General features: G+C 35.2%; 1 protein-coding gene across 5 annotated transcripts in view; it reads left to right on the top strand.

Annotated features, from left to right (window-relative positions):
* The window catches only part of LOC139135494 (cyclin-dependent kinase 17-like), a 96342-nt gene that overhangs the window by 54427 nt on the left and 24451 nt on the right, over window positions 1-17464 (top strand). For 2 of the 5 annotated variants that reach the window (XM_070702895.1, XM_070702896.1), the window contains one exon: window positions 16470-16600. In XM_070702895.1, coding sequence (XP_070558996.1) covers window positions 16470-16600 — 131 coding nt within the window. Of the gene's footprint in view, window positions 1-13564; window positions 13616-16469; window positions 16604-17464 lie in introns of all 5 variants that reach the window. The other 3 variants (XM_070702893.1, XM_070702892.1, XM_070702894.1) reach the window with 3 other exon arrangements.

Raw genomic sequence — 17464 nt, 5'->3', positions numbered from 1 at the left:
TGTTGATTTCATGGCAACAGCAAATCGCCTTGCTTATGTTCAGGAATCCGGAATTTGCTGTGTCATTTCATGAATGTGAATGAGCTAGGTCATGACAAAGTACAAAGCAGCTTTTTCAATGATATCCAAACAGAGTCAAGCAATAAAACCCTTTTGACTTTTCACTTTTGACTTGTTTTTTTTAGTTCAATAACATAAAAATTTAGAAACAATAATGAAAAAAATGTACCTTGGTTAATTAGTCCCCACGGACACCGTCCGGGGGGACTTATAGGTTTGGTCGTGTCCGTGCGTGTGTGCGTGCGTGCGTCTGTGCGTGCGTGCGTGCGTCCGTCCGTGCGTGCGTCCGTCCGTTCACGCAGATATCTCAGAGATGCCCGAAGCGATTTCATTCAAACTTGGTACAAGGATTACTTCATATGTCATACAGATGCACGTCGATTTGTTTTGTGATACGATCCAATATGGCTGCCAGGCGGCCATTTTATTACGATTTTTTCATGTACAGAGCCATAATTCAGGCATGTTTCAACTGATTTTATTCAAAGTTGGTACAAGGACATTGACCAATGTCATAGATATGCACGTCAATTCTTTTTGTGATACGATCCAATATGGCCGCCGTGCGGCCATTTTGTCACGATTTTTTCACGTACAGAGCCATAACTCAGGCATATCTCAACCGATTATATTCAAACTTGGTACAAGGACATTGACCTATGTCATACATATGCACATCAATTTGTTTTGTGATACGATCCAATATGGCCGCCAGGCGGCCATTTTATTACGATTTTTTCATGTACAGAGCCATAACTCAGGCATGTTTCTACAGATTTTATTCAAAGTTGGTACAAGGACATTGACCAATGTCATAGCTATGCACATCAATTTTTTTTGTGATACGATCCAATATGGCCGCCATGCGGCCATTTTGTTACGATTTTTTCATGTACAGAGCCATAACTCAGGCATATCTCAACCAATTTTATTCAAAGTTGGTACAAGGACATCAACCTATGTCATACACATGCACAGTGACTTGTTTGTGATACGATCCAATATGGCCGCCGTGTGGCCATTTATTACGTTTTTTCATGTCCAGAACCATAACTCAGACATGTATCAAGCAAATTTATTTAAAGTTGGTACAAGGAGATTGACCAATGTCATACATATGCATATTAATTTGTTTTGTGATACGATCCAATATGGCTGCTGTGCGGCCATTTTGTTATGATTTTTTCATGTACAAAGCCATAACTCAGGCATATTTCAACCAATTTTAATCAAAGTTGGTACAAGGACATTGACCTACCGTATGTCATACATATGCACATTGATTTGTTTTGTGATTCGATCCATTATGGCCACCATGTGGCCATTTTATTACGATTTTTTCATGTCCTGAACTACAACTCAGACATGTATCAAGCGAATTTATTCAAAAGTATTTTTATCACAGACCTAATGAAGAGGACTCTATCCTCTCTGAGGACCTGTAATCAAAGCACCCATTAACAAGTGGGGACTGTGTCATCAACGATGACTTGTTTTACAAGGTAGGGAAACGTATATAATGCTTAAATCAATATTGATGGTAGGAACATACCCTAATATCTTAATTAATTCTTATCCTGAGATCTTATAGGACTTGAATATTAAACTGGTTTCTTTTTATGTTTACGTTTGTAGCCAACCCAGGTCCCTGTGAAACAAGTTGAGCTTCAAGTTCTGTATGGTACCCGCATAGTTTGATGTACCAGATATGAACTGTAAATGCTCACGTGTTTCATTATATATTGCAGTTATGTATAAATTTGAACATGTGCCACATGTTTGCAACTTCATTGAAAGTATTATGATCAACATAATAAACAATATTCACCACAGATTAACTCTATAGGTCATTAAGTATTAAAATATGTAATTAACTGAAATAAAAATAATTAATTTCTTTGAGTGCTATTATTGTATCACCACTTATATAGCAAGTGTAATTGCCTTTGGTCAAGTCCTTCAAACTATATATTCCAAACTTTGAAAGCTCATTAGATATGCAAACTATTAATTAGCTGACATGAAAACTTAAGTGCGAAATGACTTCCAATATTGGTATAACCTGGTATAATCATCAATGTCATATAGTAGCATGTTATGCCAACTTTGATCAAATAAATCCAAGAATATATCCCTAATTAGGAACGTTAATTAAATACACACATTAGGAAATGGCTGAAGCAAAAATGCTTAATGCCTTTCAATAATGTTAGCTTACATAATAGTATCTTTAATGTACATAGCAAGTTTCATCAATTTTGGTCATGTAAATTCAAATATATATCCCTAATTTCAAAAATTCATGAAATATGCAAATTAGGAGCTGGATGAAGTAAAAATGCTTAATGACTTTCAATAATGTCGTATCGTAGCATCTTTAATGTACATAGCAAGTTTTGTCAACTTTTGTTCAGTCAATACAGATAAATATCCCTCATTATGGAAGTTCATTAAATATGCAAATAAGGAATTGGCTAAAGTTCAAATGCTTAATGATTTTCAATAATGTTCTATCATAGTATCTTTAATGTACATAGCCAGTTTCATCAACTTTGGTCTTGTTAATTTAAATAAATACCCCTAATTAGGAAAGTTCATAAAATATGCAAATTAGGAATTGGCTGATGTAAAAATGCTGAATGACATTTAATAATGTTCTATCATAGTATCTTTAATGTACATGGCAAGTTTCATCAATTTTGGTCATGCAACTTCAAATAGATATCCTTAATTTCAAAAATTCATTAAATATGCAAATTAGGATTTGCATGAAGTAAAAATGCTTAATGACTTTCAATAAGGTTAAATCATAGTATCTTCAATATGCATACCAAGTTTCGTCAATTTTGATCCAGTATATTCAGATATATACTCCTAATTAGGAAATTTCATTAAACATGCAAATTAGTAATTATCTTTTACGTCACCCCTTAATATCTTTCAAAGCTGATATATCTTTGTGTGATCAACATTTGTAGCGAATCTCATCAAATTGTGTGCTGTCGTTGTCAATATATATCAGTTTTTCTAAAATCATTAATTATGCAAATGAGCAAAAAGTAAGCAAGCCACACCCACCAAAAACTAATCAGTTCTTGCCATTTGCAAACTGAATCTATGTACCAGATTTGATTCTGATCTGATGAGGCGTTTTTGAGATATTGAGTACACAGACAGACAGACGGACAGACAGACACACAGACAGACACACAGACAGACATCGCTGCGACATATGCCCACGTGTGTCAACACGTGAGCAAAAAATGACTTATTGCTGTCTTCAACTATGTATATGTTCACAGTTGTATGGTTTTCCTGTGTGACAAAATAATTTCCAGCCAAACTCCCTAGCCTTGCAAGATCACACAGTCTTGCGTATCAAAGCTCCACAACCTGTAAAAGTTGATGTATTTCAAGTATTTTTTACGTCTTTGTGCACTGTGTTTTCTTGCTCTTCTTCCACAGTTGCCAAATGTTCAACTTGTCAACTCAGACTGTTACTGTATATGTGTGACGTGCAGTGTTGTCTTTAAGGTAGAACGCACCCCAGGGACAGATATTCAGACCCTCAAACTTTTACAATGCTTTTCTGATATACCACTTGTGGCTGTTCATTTTAAAGCTCTTGGTGTGAGAAAACTTTTCATGGGCTTAGTTTCTTGAAATTCAAATTTTTTCCTTACATTTATAAACACAGGGATGGCGGCCATTTTGAATTTCAAATATCGGTAAATCTTGGGTTATTTGTTTCTCTAGTACCAAAATGACCCCTGATTTTTATATTTGATTTTGAAAGAGAATGGTTGAAAGATTCGTAAAGGAAAGTTTGAGCAAAAGTTAAGGTCTTTCACTTTCAAGGTGCATACTACCTTAACAATTTAATTTCAGTCTAGCATAGAATTCACTTGTCAACGGCTAAAATTGTACATTGTACATGGTGTGTTGGCAAGGCTATTATTTTGTACACTGTATTTTGATATAAAATTAGAAAGATGATTAAAAAAAATACACAATTTAGAAAACAAAAACATGGAAAAATGATCAAAAGCTAGAGCTATGGTCCCATCGAAGAAAATTCTCTATTTGGTTAGCACTAGTGATACCACAGTCCTGTTGTGGAGGGACTCTGATGATACCTATGATTTGCAACGGAATTTTCTTTTGAAAATTATTCATTAACCCTTTGAATGTTGTAATTTTTCCCACCAAAATTTAAGTGCAAAATTTACTCATTCTTATGAAATTTTCTGTTTTTCCTGATAATTTTGGATGAAATGGACATCATATGTTATTGGCCACGGATTTTTATCAAAATTTTGGCAAAAATCTGGGAAAAAATGACCCCGATATATTTTATGAAGGTGGACAAAATTGACTTTGGTGCCCGAAGACCCATGTGATTATTTCTCATCACGCTGTTAACCAACCCAGTATGTACCTGCAAAAGTTTTAATGTTCCCATTTATGATTCTTTTTTATTGTACTTACATGTACAATAAAATTTTTATTTTAAATGTTGTGAGAATGTCTGTAAGCAGAAATATTCAATGGGGGAAATTCGATGCAGGTGATCCTTTGTATGTTCTTTCTTTCATTGAAGAGACTGTGTTAATTCATTACAGTGGGTTTCAATTCGGTGCCACAACTCTGTGTGAGACAGACATATTGTAATGCATGTACATTATAAATGATTAGCTTGGGTATCACCACACAGTTCAAATTCACCGACTGGTTGATTAGTTACAGTAAACCAGCATGAGGCAACTCTATCTGGACCAATAGCTGAACAGGTGATTGCACTTTATCGTCAATGTAGCTGTTCTGAGTAACAATTACAGCTGACAGTTAGAAGAGGTCTTCTCAGTTAAAAATCTCTCACACACACAGTTGCGGCAACGAATTGAAACCCACTGTAGATCTTGGGAGGTACATATACATGTGTGGGTCGTCAGTATTCAGATATGCAATTTTTTTTCACTTTCCAAAATTCAGCAAGTTATTGCTTTTAGGTTTTCCCAGCATACATACTATTTTATTCCTAAATTTACACACTTTCTAGATTACCGTAGCTGTTATATTTTTCCAAATCAATATGGCTTCAGAAAACACTTTTAGGAATTTTTACTCTACAATTATTTGATCATTTTTCACAACCCTCTCCAAGCCAAGATCTATGAGCCATCCCTTAGTATATAGATTGGTTTGTCAGACTTTAATAAGACACGCATTTTACCTCAGAGTAACCAAAGTAAACTTCAGTAGAAATCAAATCCATATAACAGTTACTTTGGCAGGTCACAACCCCCCAGAGTGATTCTGAGATAGGAAACTGACTGTTCAATTGACATGACTTACATTTATGTAGGACACGCTATTGGCTGAATGAACTGTTCTATATACATGTAGTCTCGGTTCTTGATGTGGTTAATACATGTGTTGTGTACATACATTGTGTCAGTGTGGTGGTTTTGCTTCAATTAAAGTTTGATTTTAGTTCACAACAATTCTGATGTGCTTTGGTTTCAAAGATAGATCCATTTCAGTAGTGTTTTATGTGAAATCTCATATTCTAATAAAACTATAAAAGCAAACCTTTATGCCCACAAAACCAGTACCGCAGATAACGGCTGATCTGATGCTAGGTCAGACTCAAATATGAAGCATGAAAACAGTTTTAAAGTGATGAGGATGTAGACTTAAAGGCATGGGTCAGGCGTCATATTGTCTTGCCAGGAAATTTACTTACTAGATTTCAATTTCAATGGAAAACAAAAGGCTATGACACCTCCATGATCCTCTTGTAGAGTAAAGCAAACTCGATCCCAGGGATTGAGTCCTCTACCTTTAAGGCTTGACTGTTCAGTCCCAACATGCCGGTACCAACAGAACCACACTGGGATAGGCAGTTCCAACACATGGAATAGCTGAACATCTGTATCCTGTAACAACGCATCTTTCAGATTTGAACTTCAGAGTGTTTCAAGTCAGCTGAACCCCATCCCTTCTCTTACATGTATGAATGATATAAAAGGTATTTCAGGAATATCAGTTATTCATAGAGACATATGTGAGTATTCTCTGAATTATCATGGTGGGATTTTTACCAGTGATAAATTGCCTTTGAAATTTCCTTGGAATATTTTGATGAACAAAGTTTGAAGCTGATTGGTTGGCTGAATATTATTATCATTCAATCAATTTCAAACAGCCAATCAGCTGCCCGATAGCCTGCGTTTCAGACTCCTTAAGTTGCTGTAAATAATTCTAATCAACCAATCAGATTTCAAGACCTTGTTTGCTGTTTTGATGTCAAATCTCTTCATTCAATACCTGTGTATCCTTGTTGATTTGTGAAAGTCATCAAATGCAGTAAAAACCACATGTGAGCTAGATCTCACCTGTGAAAGGCTTTCCACATGGGTAACCAGAGTTTCGCATGTCTTCATTGAGACTCAAACTGCCCGAAAATGTTTCCTTATGTATTTACATGATTTTGAAAAAATGGCACATGACTTTGATACTGGCAAATCCTAGATTTAAACAGCTATTGTTTTGGGCAATTACCAAAATGACAATGTACATTTATGGTATCATGGACAGTGTGATAACAAACCAATCGTAGTTCGAACACACAGAAAGAAGAAAGATTCTGGTTGAAAGCGCTTCAAATCAGGACTTTTACTGAATCTGCCTACGATGGGTATCAATGTACTTTCAGCTAGTCCAGTGGACATGGACACCTGTTGACAAGCGTTTTTCACGTTTCCTCAAGTACAGTACCGTGTCTGACATTGCACATTAATTGCAAGGCCTGATATATCCGCTGGGTGTTGTGGTTTTCAAAAACCTTGTGACAAATGATAGCATGCAATACTGCCCCCTGTAAATACCAAGGCCAGGTAGACTTGTTAGACGACAGTCACGAAAAGCCAACACCTGACAGTGCGCTAATGAGCGTCTTGACATTTAGAAAGAAAAGGTGAATTGCATATTCCAACTCCGTTGGATCTAACTACAGCCAGGGGTGTTTCTGACAAACTCTACTTTAACAGTTACAATTATGTTCCGAAAGGTGGAATCCTATTTATATTGTCTTTGACCAGATCGAGTTGGTAAGGCATCGATCGGTATGGATAGAAGCATGAATGGATGGTGCATGGCCTCTGTCTATATGTATTGCTGGACTGAATAGCTGAATTGGGGGGTAGGGTGTGGAGATATCTCTATAATATAATAGCGGTTACATTGACGATTGTTTTCTCTTTCCGTAATATTAGATTGAAGTGTTGAGGTACAATGTAACTCCCTGCCTTGGATCTCATCTGTCAATATTCTAGAAACAGTTAGTGTCAGACAACTAAAGTACGTGTTCACTTTTACCATTTCAAATTGCAACATGACTTGGCCCAATGCCCCTTTTCAATATGATTGTTTGGTTCATAGGTGTCTTTCATGTTAAAAAAAAAGAAAGATGTACCTTCCAAAGATAATATTGAACCGTACCGCAGCATAGTCTGACCTAGCATTCTACAGTCTCTCAGCTATGGTGTCCGAAGTTCAGCATTGCAGCATGTGTGCCGTGTCCTATGAAAACAATGCGGATATCAACAAACCCATTATTTTGATAAATAAATAGTAAAATGTCATCAACACCATGGTTACATCAATCAGACACAAAGTTATAATCGGAGACGAAATATTTTTGTATCATTTGACGAGAGATTGCCTGTTTTTGGAAGATGTTTCTATATTTGAGTGAGTTCCCTAGTGCGTTTTGACGCAGAACATTTTTTTATAAATCTGTTTTCTGTGTCATCATCTGCCTCCAGCTAAGATTCTATTGCTGATGACCACCCATAGCTAACTGGCACAGAACTGCCTACGTACCAGCCAAATCTGTCTGTCGCTGCACGTAGATCATGATATTCACAAACATCTCTATTTGGACTTTTCTGTGCCGTTATATGGCTGCACAAAAGAAGCGCTGCCTATTCACGTTTCCTTTGATATTTTATCAACAACATCATTAAATGACATTCAGACGAGGAATACTATAATTTTGGACTCTTAACATCATCTGCTGAATAGCTGCGTAATTAGTGAAATCACTCCACTTTCCATTGTAGCATCTTGTACAAAAAATATGCAAAAAATGTTCGGAAAAACACATTTCAAAAGGGATCTATGCTGTTCGAATCCTTTTCAGAATAGCAACCTAGACTGGAGTTCTTCTTGTTCTTTTTCTGTATGTGTGAATTAGTGATGAAAGAGGCAATGAGAACAATTGTAGGATATCTGATCATCATGTTGTGCTGATGGTAATGCATAATCATACTATAATTGCCAATAGTTTCTTTGAAATCTGAAATGCCAAATTGTATATGGTAAAAAAACCCCGAAATTTCTTACTTTTCTGACAAAATGTAAAGGTAGTCACCTTGGTATTGTGCTGGAGAAGATGACAAAATATTTCCACCTGAAAGAAAATGAAAATTATTGATCTTGTGATTTGAAATCCCCAAATACATGTCATTGCAAATATAGAGAAAATCATACTGAATCAATATTTCTTTTTTCTCAAGACATTTTACCATGTTGTATACCTTTGATTTATTTCTTTGGAATTTTGTAAACGGAACAATTACTTTTTAAAATCGCTTTCAGTAAGTATATGTTAGTCCCTGCGAGCCGAGAACTCTATACAGTAGTTCTGTACATGGAAATCCATTGTGTGAATTATAACATTTGTGACAGTGACGCAAACCAGATTTCATTTTGCCTAGTCAGCCAGTCTCATAAAAATCGATAGCTGAAATATGGTTTGAAAATGTTGTATTTAAAATCTGACTGACAACTTGTTGTGAAGTTTTTCTGTCCTGAAGGATTAATATGTGTGGTCATGATGCTAGCCCTATGTACCAAGGTTGTATGGCAGGGCTTTACACAAGGATTCTCCATTAGCTGTAGGACTAATGAGTATCAATGTTGTATAGGTGTTTTCCTAAACTCTGTTCATGTTTGACACAATTCTAAAGAAAATTTTGTTTTGGAAATTACTCTTTCAGATTATGAGTGTTTGATCAAAAGCTTCAAGAATTTAAATTGAAATTTAAATTTTTGTGCTGAAATTATTTCTTTAGGAAATGAATACCTACAGTTCCGCAGCAAACGCGTTAACTTCTACTCTGCTCTGCTTTATACACAACAGCAGCAGTAAAGGCTGCAGAGTGATAGGCTAGCGGAAAATTTTTGCAAGAATGTTGAAGTGCCTTCTGTATAATGTTTGTCCATGCATAGCAGTTGATCAGGTAGATGTCAAGTGTTGAAAGTGATAGTGACTTGTCAACGACAACACTCTGGTTATTTTCAACAAGCATCGTATCTAAGTATCGGTAGAATTATATCACTGCCATCTCCATCAATCAGAAGACCAGCATAATCAGGAAACCTATCTGACATAATGTCTTACTGCCGGGAAACATTTTTGATGTGTCAACTTGTTTTTTCCATCACTTTTAAAGGCCTCCATCTGCTACAAAGAGATGTCTGTTAAATTTCTAGGAAGCTATTTGCTCAAATGAATTACATTTTGATGTGCATGTAATTAGATTTGGTTTGGTTGTGAATAGACAAATGGAGTTAGTTCATTAAGAGAGATGGTCCCGAGTGAGCAAAAATCCCAAGGCGACTGGCTGGCTTATTCATTAGTCCAGTGGTGCTTTGTAAATGCAGTGGTGCTTTTTTCTGATCAAATTATCAATGGAACCATAAATATTGAATTCAACTAAACTCTTGAAATAACTTGTTTCGCGTCTTACCATGTTTAAAATATTTGTTTTGTGGAGAGGATATGAGAAGAGAATGTTTAATTTGTAGAGAGGCAATTGTAATTATATATAAATTTGGTAGGTTTCGTACATGTACTATATGGTACTGTATGTAGGTATAGTGTCTTATATGTGGACTTCAAGTTTTAACACCAGATCCTTAATTAAGCGGTTGGTTTATTGCCAAGCAAAGGTATGAATTGATGAAATTACATGACATACAAAAATTGTGTTGACATGACTTGTTAATCAGTAAGGCATCTAAACTATAAAGGGCTAGTGTAGTGAGTACCATAATGGTACATGAAACGTTTGGATGGCAGTAGTACACTGCTAATTTTAGTGACAATTTTAATCATAGAATTTACTGGCAATTCTGTAAAGAAATTCAAACAACAGTGACACAACACACTTACGATTCAGCAATTTAAAAATTCAAAATACAACTGCATGCAGGGAAAGACAAGATCTTTACTTGGAACTGCACTGGCCGAGAAATTGCGTTCTCAATTCAGGATTGGAGCATTGCTCTGAGCCACAAGATTACTTATAAGGCCAAGTGACATCGCTGCATTTACATAATACATGTATGTGAATTGGAGTATCGGGTCAACGCAGGTTATTAGCCTGCAAGAACATGCAAAGTAGGACGGTGTCATAAAATCCTTCAGGTAACTCTCTGGCTGTGGATGGTGCCAAGTTTTACTGAAAATAATTAACCTATGACATCAAACTTGTCTTTTTTTTTTCAGCATGTCATCGTGAGTTAAATGACCATCGTTTATCACATTCTTCACATTCATCAGGGAAAAGTCCCTGCATGTTTCAAAGCTCACTTTTAAAGGCAGTGTGTGTCTCGAAACTGACAGATATAAACTTGGCGTAAATTTTCATATTTAGAGAAACTTCAAGCCGTTAATCATTTGAAATCAAGGGTCATGGTGCAAATTTTGGTATGAAGAAACAAATGAACTTGGCATTCACCCAGATATTTGAAATTCAAAAATGGCTGCTATTGCCATGTTAACCATATGGGAAGAAATAATTTAATTTTTGATTTCACAAAAAACAACACAATGAAAAGTTCTTTTACTCCATAAGCTTCCAGATGAATCTGGACAAGCGTTGGTATTCCATCAAAATATTGTGAAAATTTAAAAGTCTGTATCTGTCTTTGAGGCGTAGTCTGTCGTAACAAAGTATTTCATGATTTTTAGATAGCTTTAGGCATCTCTCAGTATTCTTTCATCTGCGTAATTTGTTTTTTTGACACGACTAACTCCTTACATATTTCATTCATTTTCTGTGTATTGATAGGAGTCGCTTTCTGTTTTGACAGTTTGATTAATGTTTTCATGCTTACATTTAATTTTTTGTACCAATTCATAAATTTATAATATTCGTTCGTATTAAGTGAAAAGTGTTAAATGTGTCATATACAATTTCATGAATTGCTCTGCTTGTCACAACCATTTCTGAATTTCATGTAAATTTTTGTCAACTTTTACTTATGATGTGTTTTTCAGTGTATATGAGCTTTGTTGTACAATACAGTTTCTTGTTCTGCCCCAAAATCTGAACAAACTTCAGAGAGGAAAAAGAAAACATACTCTAAAGGGCCAGTAACTGTAATTTTATAACCCTTTACCTGCCAGACAGTATCACTTCCCCATCCAAGTCAGTAAAAAGCAGTATTGAGCCAAAACCATTATGTATTTTCACCCACTTGGCTTGGAACAGTATGTTATAGCAGCTCTAGTCTGAAAAAATCATGTTTGCAGTATCTCTGTCTTCAGGGACCTTCAAATCTTCAAGTCATTGTTAAAATGCATCATATGGGACATGTTTTACTTTACTAGTTTTAATCAACTTGACCTGATGGTGAAATATGTACTTCTCTAGAAAAGGTTTAATGATTTTTCTACTATTTTAGTTTTGTATAGGGTTTTGTTTCTTCCAAGTTCCTGTGCTTTGCCAAAAGCTTGTTGAAACACTCAGTATTTATCTTTCCAACACAGCATTTATTCATGTACATGTAAAATGTACTGTTATTGTTTAAATCTGACTTCTAGTCCAGACCAAATTGAAACTGTAGTTGACATTAAAAACAGGAATAGTCAAAAAACAAATCATGAGATGTTACAGCTACTGGCCATTTGATAGTTTCTGGAACAAAATTATGAAACTGTCATCAAAAGTTATGAGTTTATAACACAAAGGAATTTCCTTTAGATAGAATCTAAAACAAAATCAAGGCAAAGCTTGCTTATACATGTTACAATACCATCATATTGACACTAATTTTGTAACTAAACATTCCATCTGGTGATGCTAAAAAGGGGTTCTCCTATATCAGTACTTACATGTGTATATGTCATTACCATGAACCATATCATAACCGTGAACACATGGTCATAATATTTTTCGATTTGTAAGTGATGTTTCAAGTCCCTGAATCAGGTCACTTGCAGAGTAGTAGTTCCCATGGTAACATCATCAACGTCACATTTCTACTATAATATATTCATACCCTACTCTTGACTCAGAGGGTGAGCAAATCTAGTTTGCACTTGTTGGTTGACAGGACTGGTTTCGAAGGTACACCAACTGTGAAGTGGTCTTGTATCCATAGTAAAATACACATTGGGGATACCTTTTTCATATACTCAGATTAATACATAACAATGCTTTTCCTCCATGTTTTGGGCTGACTTGTTTCGTAGCTTGTCGAAAAATGGAGGTTTTTATCACCTTGTTTTTGTTCCCCCATAGAGTTAACACCGAGTACAATGGCCAATTTTAATTTTTAAAAATCAGTAAAGTTTGGTAAATTTGTTTCTCTAATTTCAATATTTATTAGTGATCCCTGCATATTATTCTTGATTGTAAAAGAGACTGGTTTGAAGTTTTCCTGAGGAAAGTTTGAGAAAAAATCTTATACTTTGTTTCACAGTGCCAATTTCCTTAGACAAATACCCCATTCAGTAAGTACATCTTTTATCAGCAATTTGGGAACTTGACTTCTGATTCAAAAAATATAGTAAATATATCCATGTGATAAATGTTTATTTACCAGATGTAGTAAGGTTTTTTTTTTAAAACAAGGCTGATCAACAGACTCTAATATTGGCACATTTTTGGTCACTGAATACATTAAAAACACTGAATATGCATAGGACGCCCACTTCTGTCAATTTCAGAGAACAAAAATGGGGGGGGAACTGTAGATAAAACAATTTTGTGATATACCGGTAAGTCAACAGAAAATCAGATTTACTGGAAAGGCTGTTTAATAAATGGACGTCATATTGATTATTGATCGTTGCTTAGCAACAGTCTATCTCAAGGTCATGGCAGAGGTCATAGCCTCATTTTAGCTGAAAAATTTACCATATTTAATAAGTTCCTGAACTGATTACACTGCCAATTGTTATATGGTCTATTTGACCAATGGAATCTGAGTGGTAAATGAACTGGCATGAAAAAAAAGGTCTTTTTTAATCCTTTTTAATTATCCGATTTGCTCACCCTCTGTTCACTGTAGTCATCATAGGCAAGATTGCATATTGGTTGACGTTCACAGCATTTGCATTAGTATCCTAGAGAGTCAATGTTGGGATCTTACAGCTCTGAAGACAAAACTGATTCATTTAGATGTGTTTTGCCTCCCCCTGCAGAGTTCATTGAAGAAAATTCTAGAATTGACGGTGAACGTGAAATAACACTAGGTATGGATTGCATTGTTTCATGCTAGGGTGTAGATGGAGATTTTCACGGGGAAGGACCATGGAGTGTGGCTTGCGTGGTGTCATATATGCATGCAGTGGGATGTCATTTCCGGCAGATGTATCTTTACAGCACAATTAGTGAGAGAAAAAACAATGATCAGTATATAAAGAGAGTGTGCAATTGAGCATCGTCACTTTTATGCAGTGTCTAGCCCTGATTTCACAACAAACCTGCAACAGAGCAAATATTTTACTCGTTTTCATACAAGTGACGTGCAGACACAGCAAATTGCATCTTAATACCAAAGGTGGTCACAGAAAGCAATACCACAAGACACTTTGAGTGAGAAAATCACATTTTTTCAGCCTTCAAAAAAAGACACCTGATTGTGCTGTAAATTTACAAGTCAATTCAAGCAGACATCGGTCGTAGCATCATGCTTATTAATTCTGTTACTTTTCCTCAGGTGTGGCCATATTTGTGTGATGGGAGTAGACTAGAACATTATTTAATATTTCTTACAGATCACTTTGATTTCCTTTTAATTTTAGTTTTGCACGAGTATTCCATTACATCAATATTATTATGACATCAGTAGTTGTGTCGTTTTAAATATTGCATATGTGTTAACGTATTCTTTTTCTGTTTACTCAGTCGTTAATTTTGGCGATGCTAGGTGTTTTTTTCATTTAATGGTGAATGTTGAGTGTATACTAATGCATCGCTATCATATAGAACACTAACTCGTTGCAAATGCCAGTCTTGTCTACTGGTCAGTTGATTGTATTAGCAACATGTCATTGAATGAACCTATCTGATAAATTGTACGGTACATCTTTCATCGGGAAGACAAGCCTAAATTTTGTCTACATCTGTACAGAGACATTTTACAAATCGAAAGATTTTCGTACAGCATGAATGGATAGAAAATCTTTCATCATGACCAGTAATGCTTAAATTTTGATGATTTTTTTCACTATTTTGTTTTTAATGTCAACCATAATGTCTTGTTCGTCTCCCCAAAGTATGTTGAGATATACAGTATTCAGCTTGTCAGCTCAACCAGTTTAACTGCATTGTTATTGTTGACAAGTGAATTCTGGTCTGGCCTGGAACTCAAATGTAAACAATAACAATTGCATTTTACATGTATAGACGCTATGTTGATAAGCTAAATTCTAAAATAGTGTTTGTTTCAAGATTCTTTTGAGTGTAGAATAAAAACATGCAATTGACATACAAAATAGAAATAATGAAAACAATCATCAGAAGTTAGCATTACTGGCCCTTTAAGGTAGTATGCACCTCGAAAGTGAAAGACTTAAACTTTTGCTCTAACTTTCCTCAAGGAATCTTTCAATCATTCTCTTTCAAAATCAAGAATAAAAATAGGGGGTCACCGTGCAAATTTTGGTACTAGAGAAACAAATTACCCAAGATTTACCGATATTAGAAATTCAAAATGGCCGCCATCCCTGTGTTAACTCTATGGAGAAAAATAAAAATTTTCGAATTTCGAAAAACTAAGTCGATGAAAAGTTTTCTTTTACCAAGAGCTTTAAAATGAACCCCCACATGTGGTATGTCAAAGAGAATTGTAAAAAATTGAGAGTCCGAATGTCTGTCCCCGAGGTGCGTTCTACCTTAACAGTGATCTTTGTTGATCAACTGCAACTGGTATTTTCAATGAAAAATATTGGATGGGGAAATTAAAATGTAAAAAGTTATTTTCGTAGTAATATTACACTGTCACCTTATCCAATATAATATAACATAGTATAACATAGCATAAGCACCACTTATCATTCACTGAAGTTCATTGGCACTTTACCTGAAGGTGTCTGATCACCATACATCATAATGATATGAGTAGATAGAGAAAGCGTGGTGTAACGGTTATCAGTTCTTGTGGTTCAACTACTAAAATGTGGAAAAGAAAGTTATTATGATTTCTGGTCACGCAGAGTAAATCACAACAAATTTTTTGTGTCTTTGTTGTTTCAACTGTACTTAACAAGGTGCAGAAAGACACTGGGTTTTGCCATTTTTTCGGCCTTTTAGTGAGGTGATTATACCGGTATTACACAATATATATAAATAATACAAAGTACACTCTATGCAATGATGACAGAATAAAATTTGAAAAGTGCGTTGCTTAGTGTGAATTTTCTGCAAAGGAAAAAGAAATCAAATAAAAAATTTTAAAAATTGATACCTAGAAATGGAAATGTGTTGGGCATTGATACAGAAATATGGTTTAGAAAAAATAAAAAAGCCTTATGTTGCAAAATTTATGAAATTTTGGGTTAATTAATCAAGATATGTTGTAGCTTTCAAAAACATAGATTCTGACATCACAAAATAAATTTATTTGCCTGTGCCAGCAAACTCTGTCAACTCAACCTGTTTACTCACTTTGTCCATAAATTGTATGCCTCATCCTCTTGTAGTCACCATTATCAAATTATCATTGTAAACAGATGGAGAAATCACGTAAGTACAGCTGAACCGCAGAGAAAAATTATCTATGTCACAGATATGTTCATTGAAGATGTACATGTGTTCAACAGAGAATCGTATGCTAGGGTTATTAATACATAAATGCATGTTTTTGTCAAAACAGTGATAAATTATATAACACTGTCATATCATAATGTCTTTCCTGTGATGTATCACATAGATGTACTTGGAAGTTTAATATTTAATTATACTCTGTATATGATTAACAGTTTATGCAAATACATTTTCAACATCTTGTTCCCGATGTGGTCATTTGCATAGTCCAGTCCCATTGTCCTCTGTGATACATTTCCTCAGTGAGATACAAACTCCATGTTTGTGTTTGTGTTGCAGGTATAGTCCATGAAAACCCCAGGATAGGCTCCGATGGAGAAAGCGACCAAGCATCGGGGACTTCGGACGAGGTTTATTCACCTGTGAAAATTCGACATAGGAATAGACGGTTGCAGAGGCGACTCAGTGAGGTAGTTGTGTGATTTTGTGTGTCTTCAACTTTTCCATGCCAAACGTATATCAGGAGCCAGTTAACCCTTGAGCACTGCAATTTTTCCCACCAAAATTATAGTGTTATGCAATTTTTTGAAAATTTTAGACCAAATGAACATCACATTTTATTGGCTTCAGATTTTTATCAAAATTTTAGCAAAAATTAGAAAAAAATCGACTGGTGTATATTTTGATAAAAAAAATAGGCAACAAAAATTGACTTTGGTGCTCAAAGGGTTAAAACAGGGCTGTTAGTGGGCTTACAACAATTTTGAGAGCTAGCACTCCTTCTAACACCTCGTGTCCACACTTCACAAATCAGAAAACCGTCATAGACCATGTTTTATTCTTGGTAATTTCTCAACACAAAGAATCAGCATCTTTTCTGTGATCATCTTGGCTTTAAGAGAACCAGACATTTTTCCCCCTTGTTTATTACTTGTGAAACGACATTGTGTACACAGTTTTATTCAAAGCTTTCACATCTCAAAACTCATTAATGGCATCTTCCTCTAAGAGACATTGATGGCACCGCAATCTTTCTTATACCTATGCAATGATGTGTTAACAGGACCTGGGGTTTTTTATGGGGCATCACCTCCATGTTTTCTCAAGTACATACAGTACAACGCTTTTTCTTTGGTTTCTTCTTCATGCATGTCATGCAGAAAGACAGTACAATCTGTACAATATTTAGTGATTTGCAATTTTGATTGAGAAACAAAATTGCCCCTTTGCAGAAATACTAGCATTTACATTCTATCGAAGAAATGATGTTCAAAGCTTGACAGAATATGCTCCTGCAGTAATACAGTGTAATTTTGCTGATATTTTCAAAGGTT

The sequence above is a fragment of the Ptychodera flava genome, chromosome 6, assembly GCF_041260155.1.
Source record: "Ptychodera flava strain L36383 chromosome 6, AS_Pfla_20210202, whole genome shotgun sequence".
Lineage (NCBI taxonomy): Eukaryota > Metazoa > Hemichordata > Enteropneusta > Ptychoderidae > Ptychodera > Ptychodera flava.
This window is presented reverse-complemented; position numbering and strand designations above follow the sequence as displayed.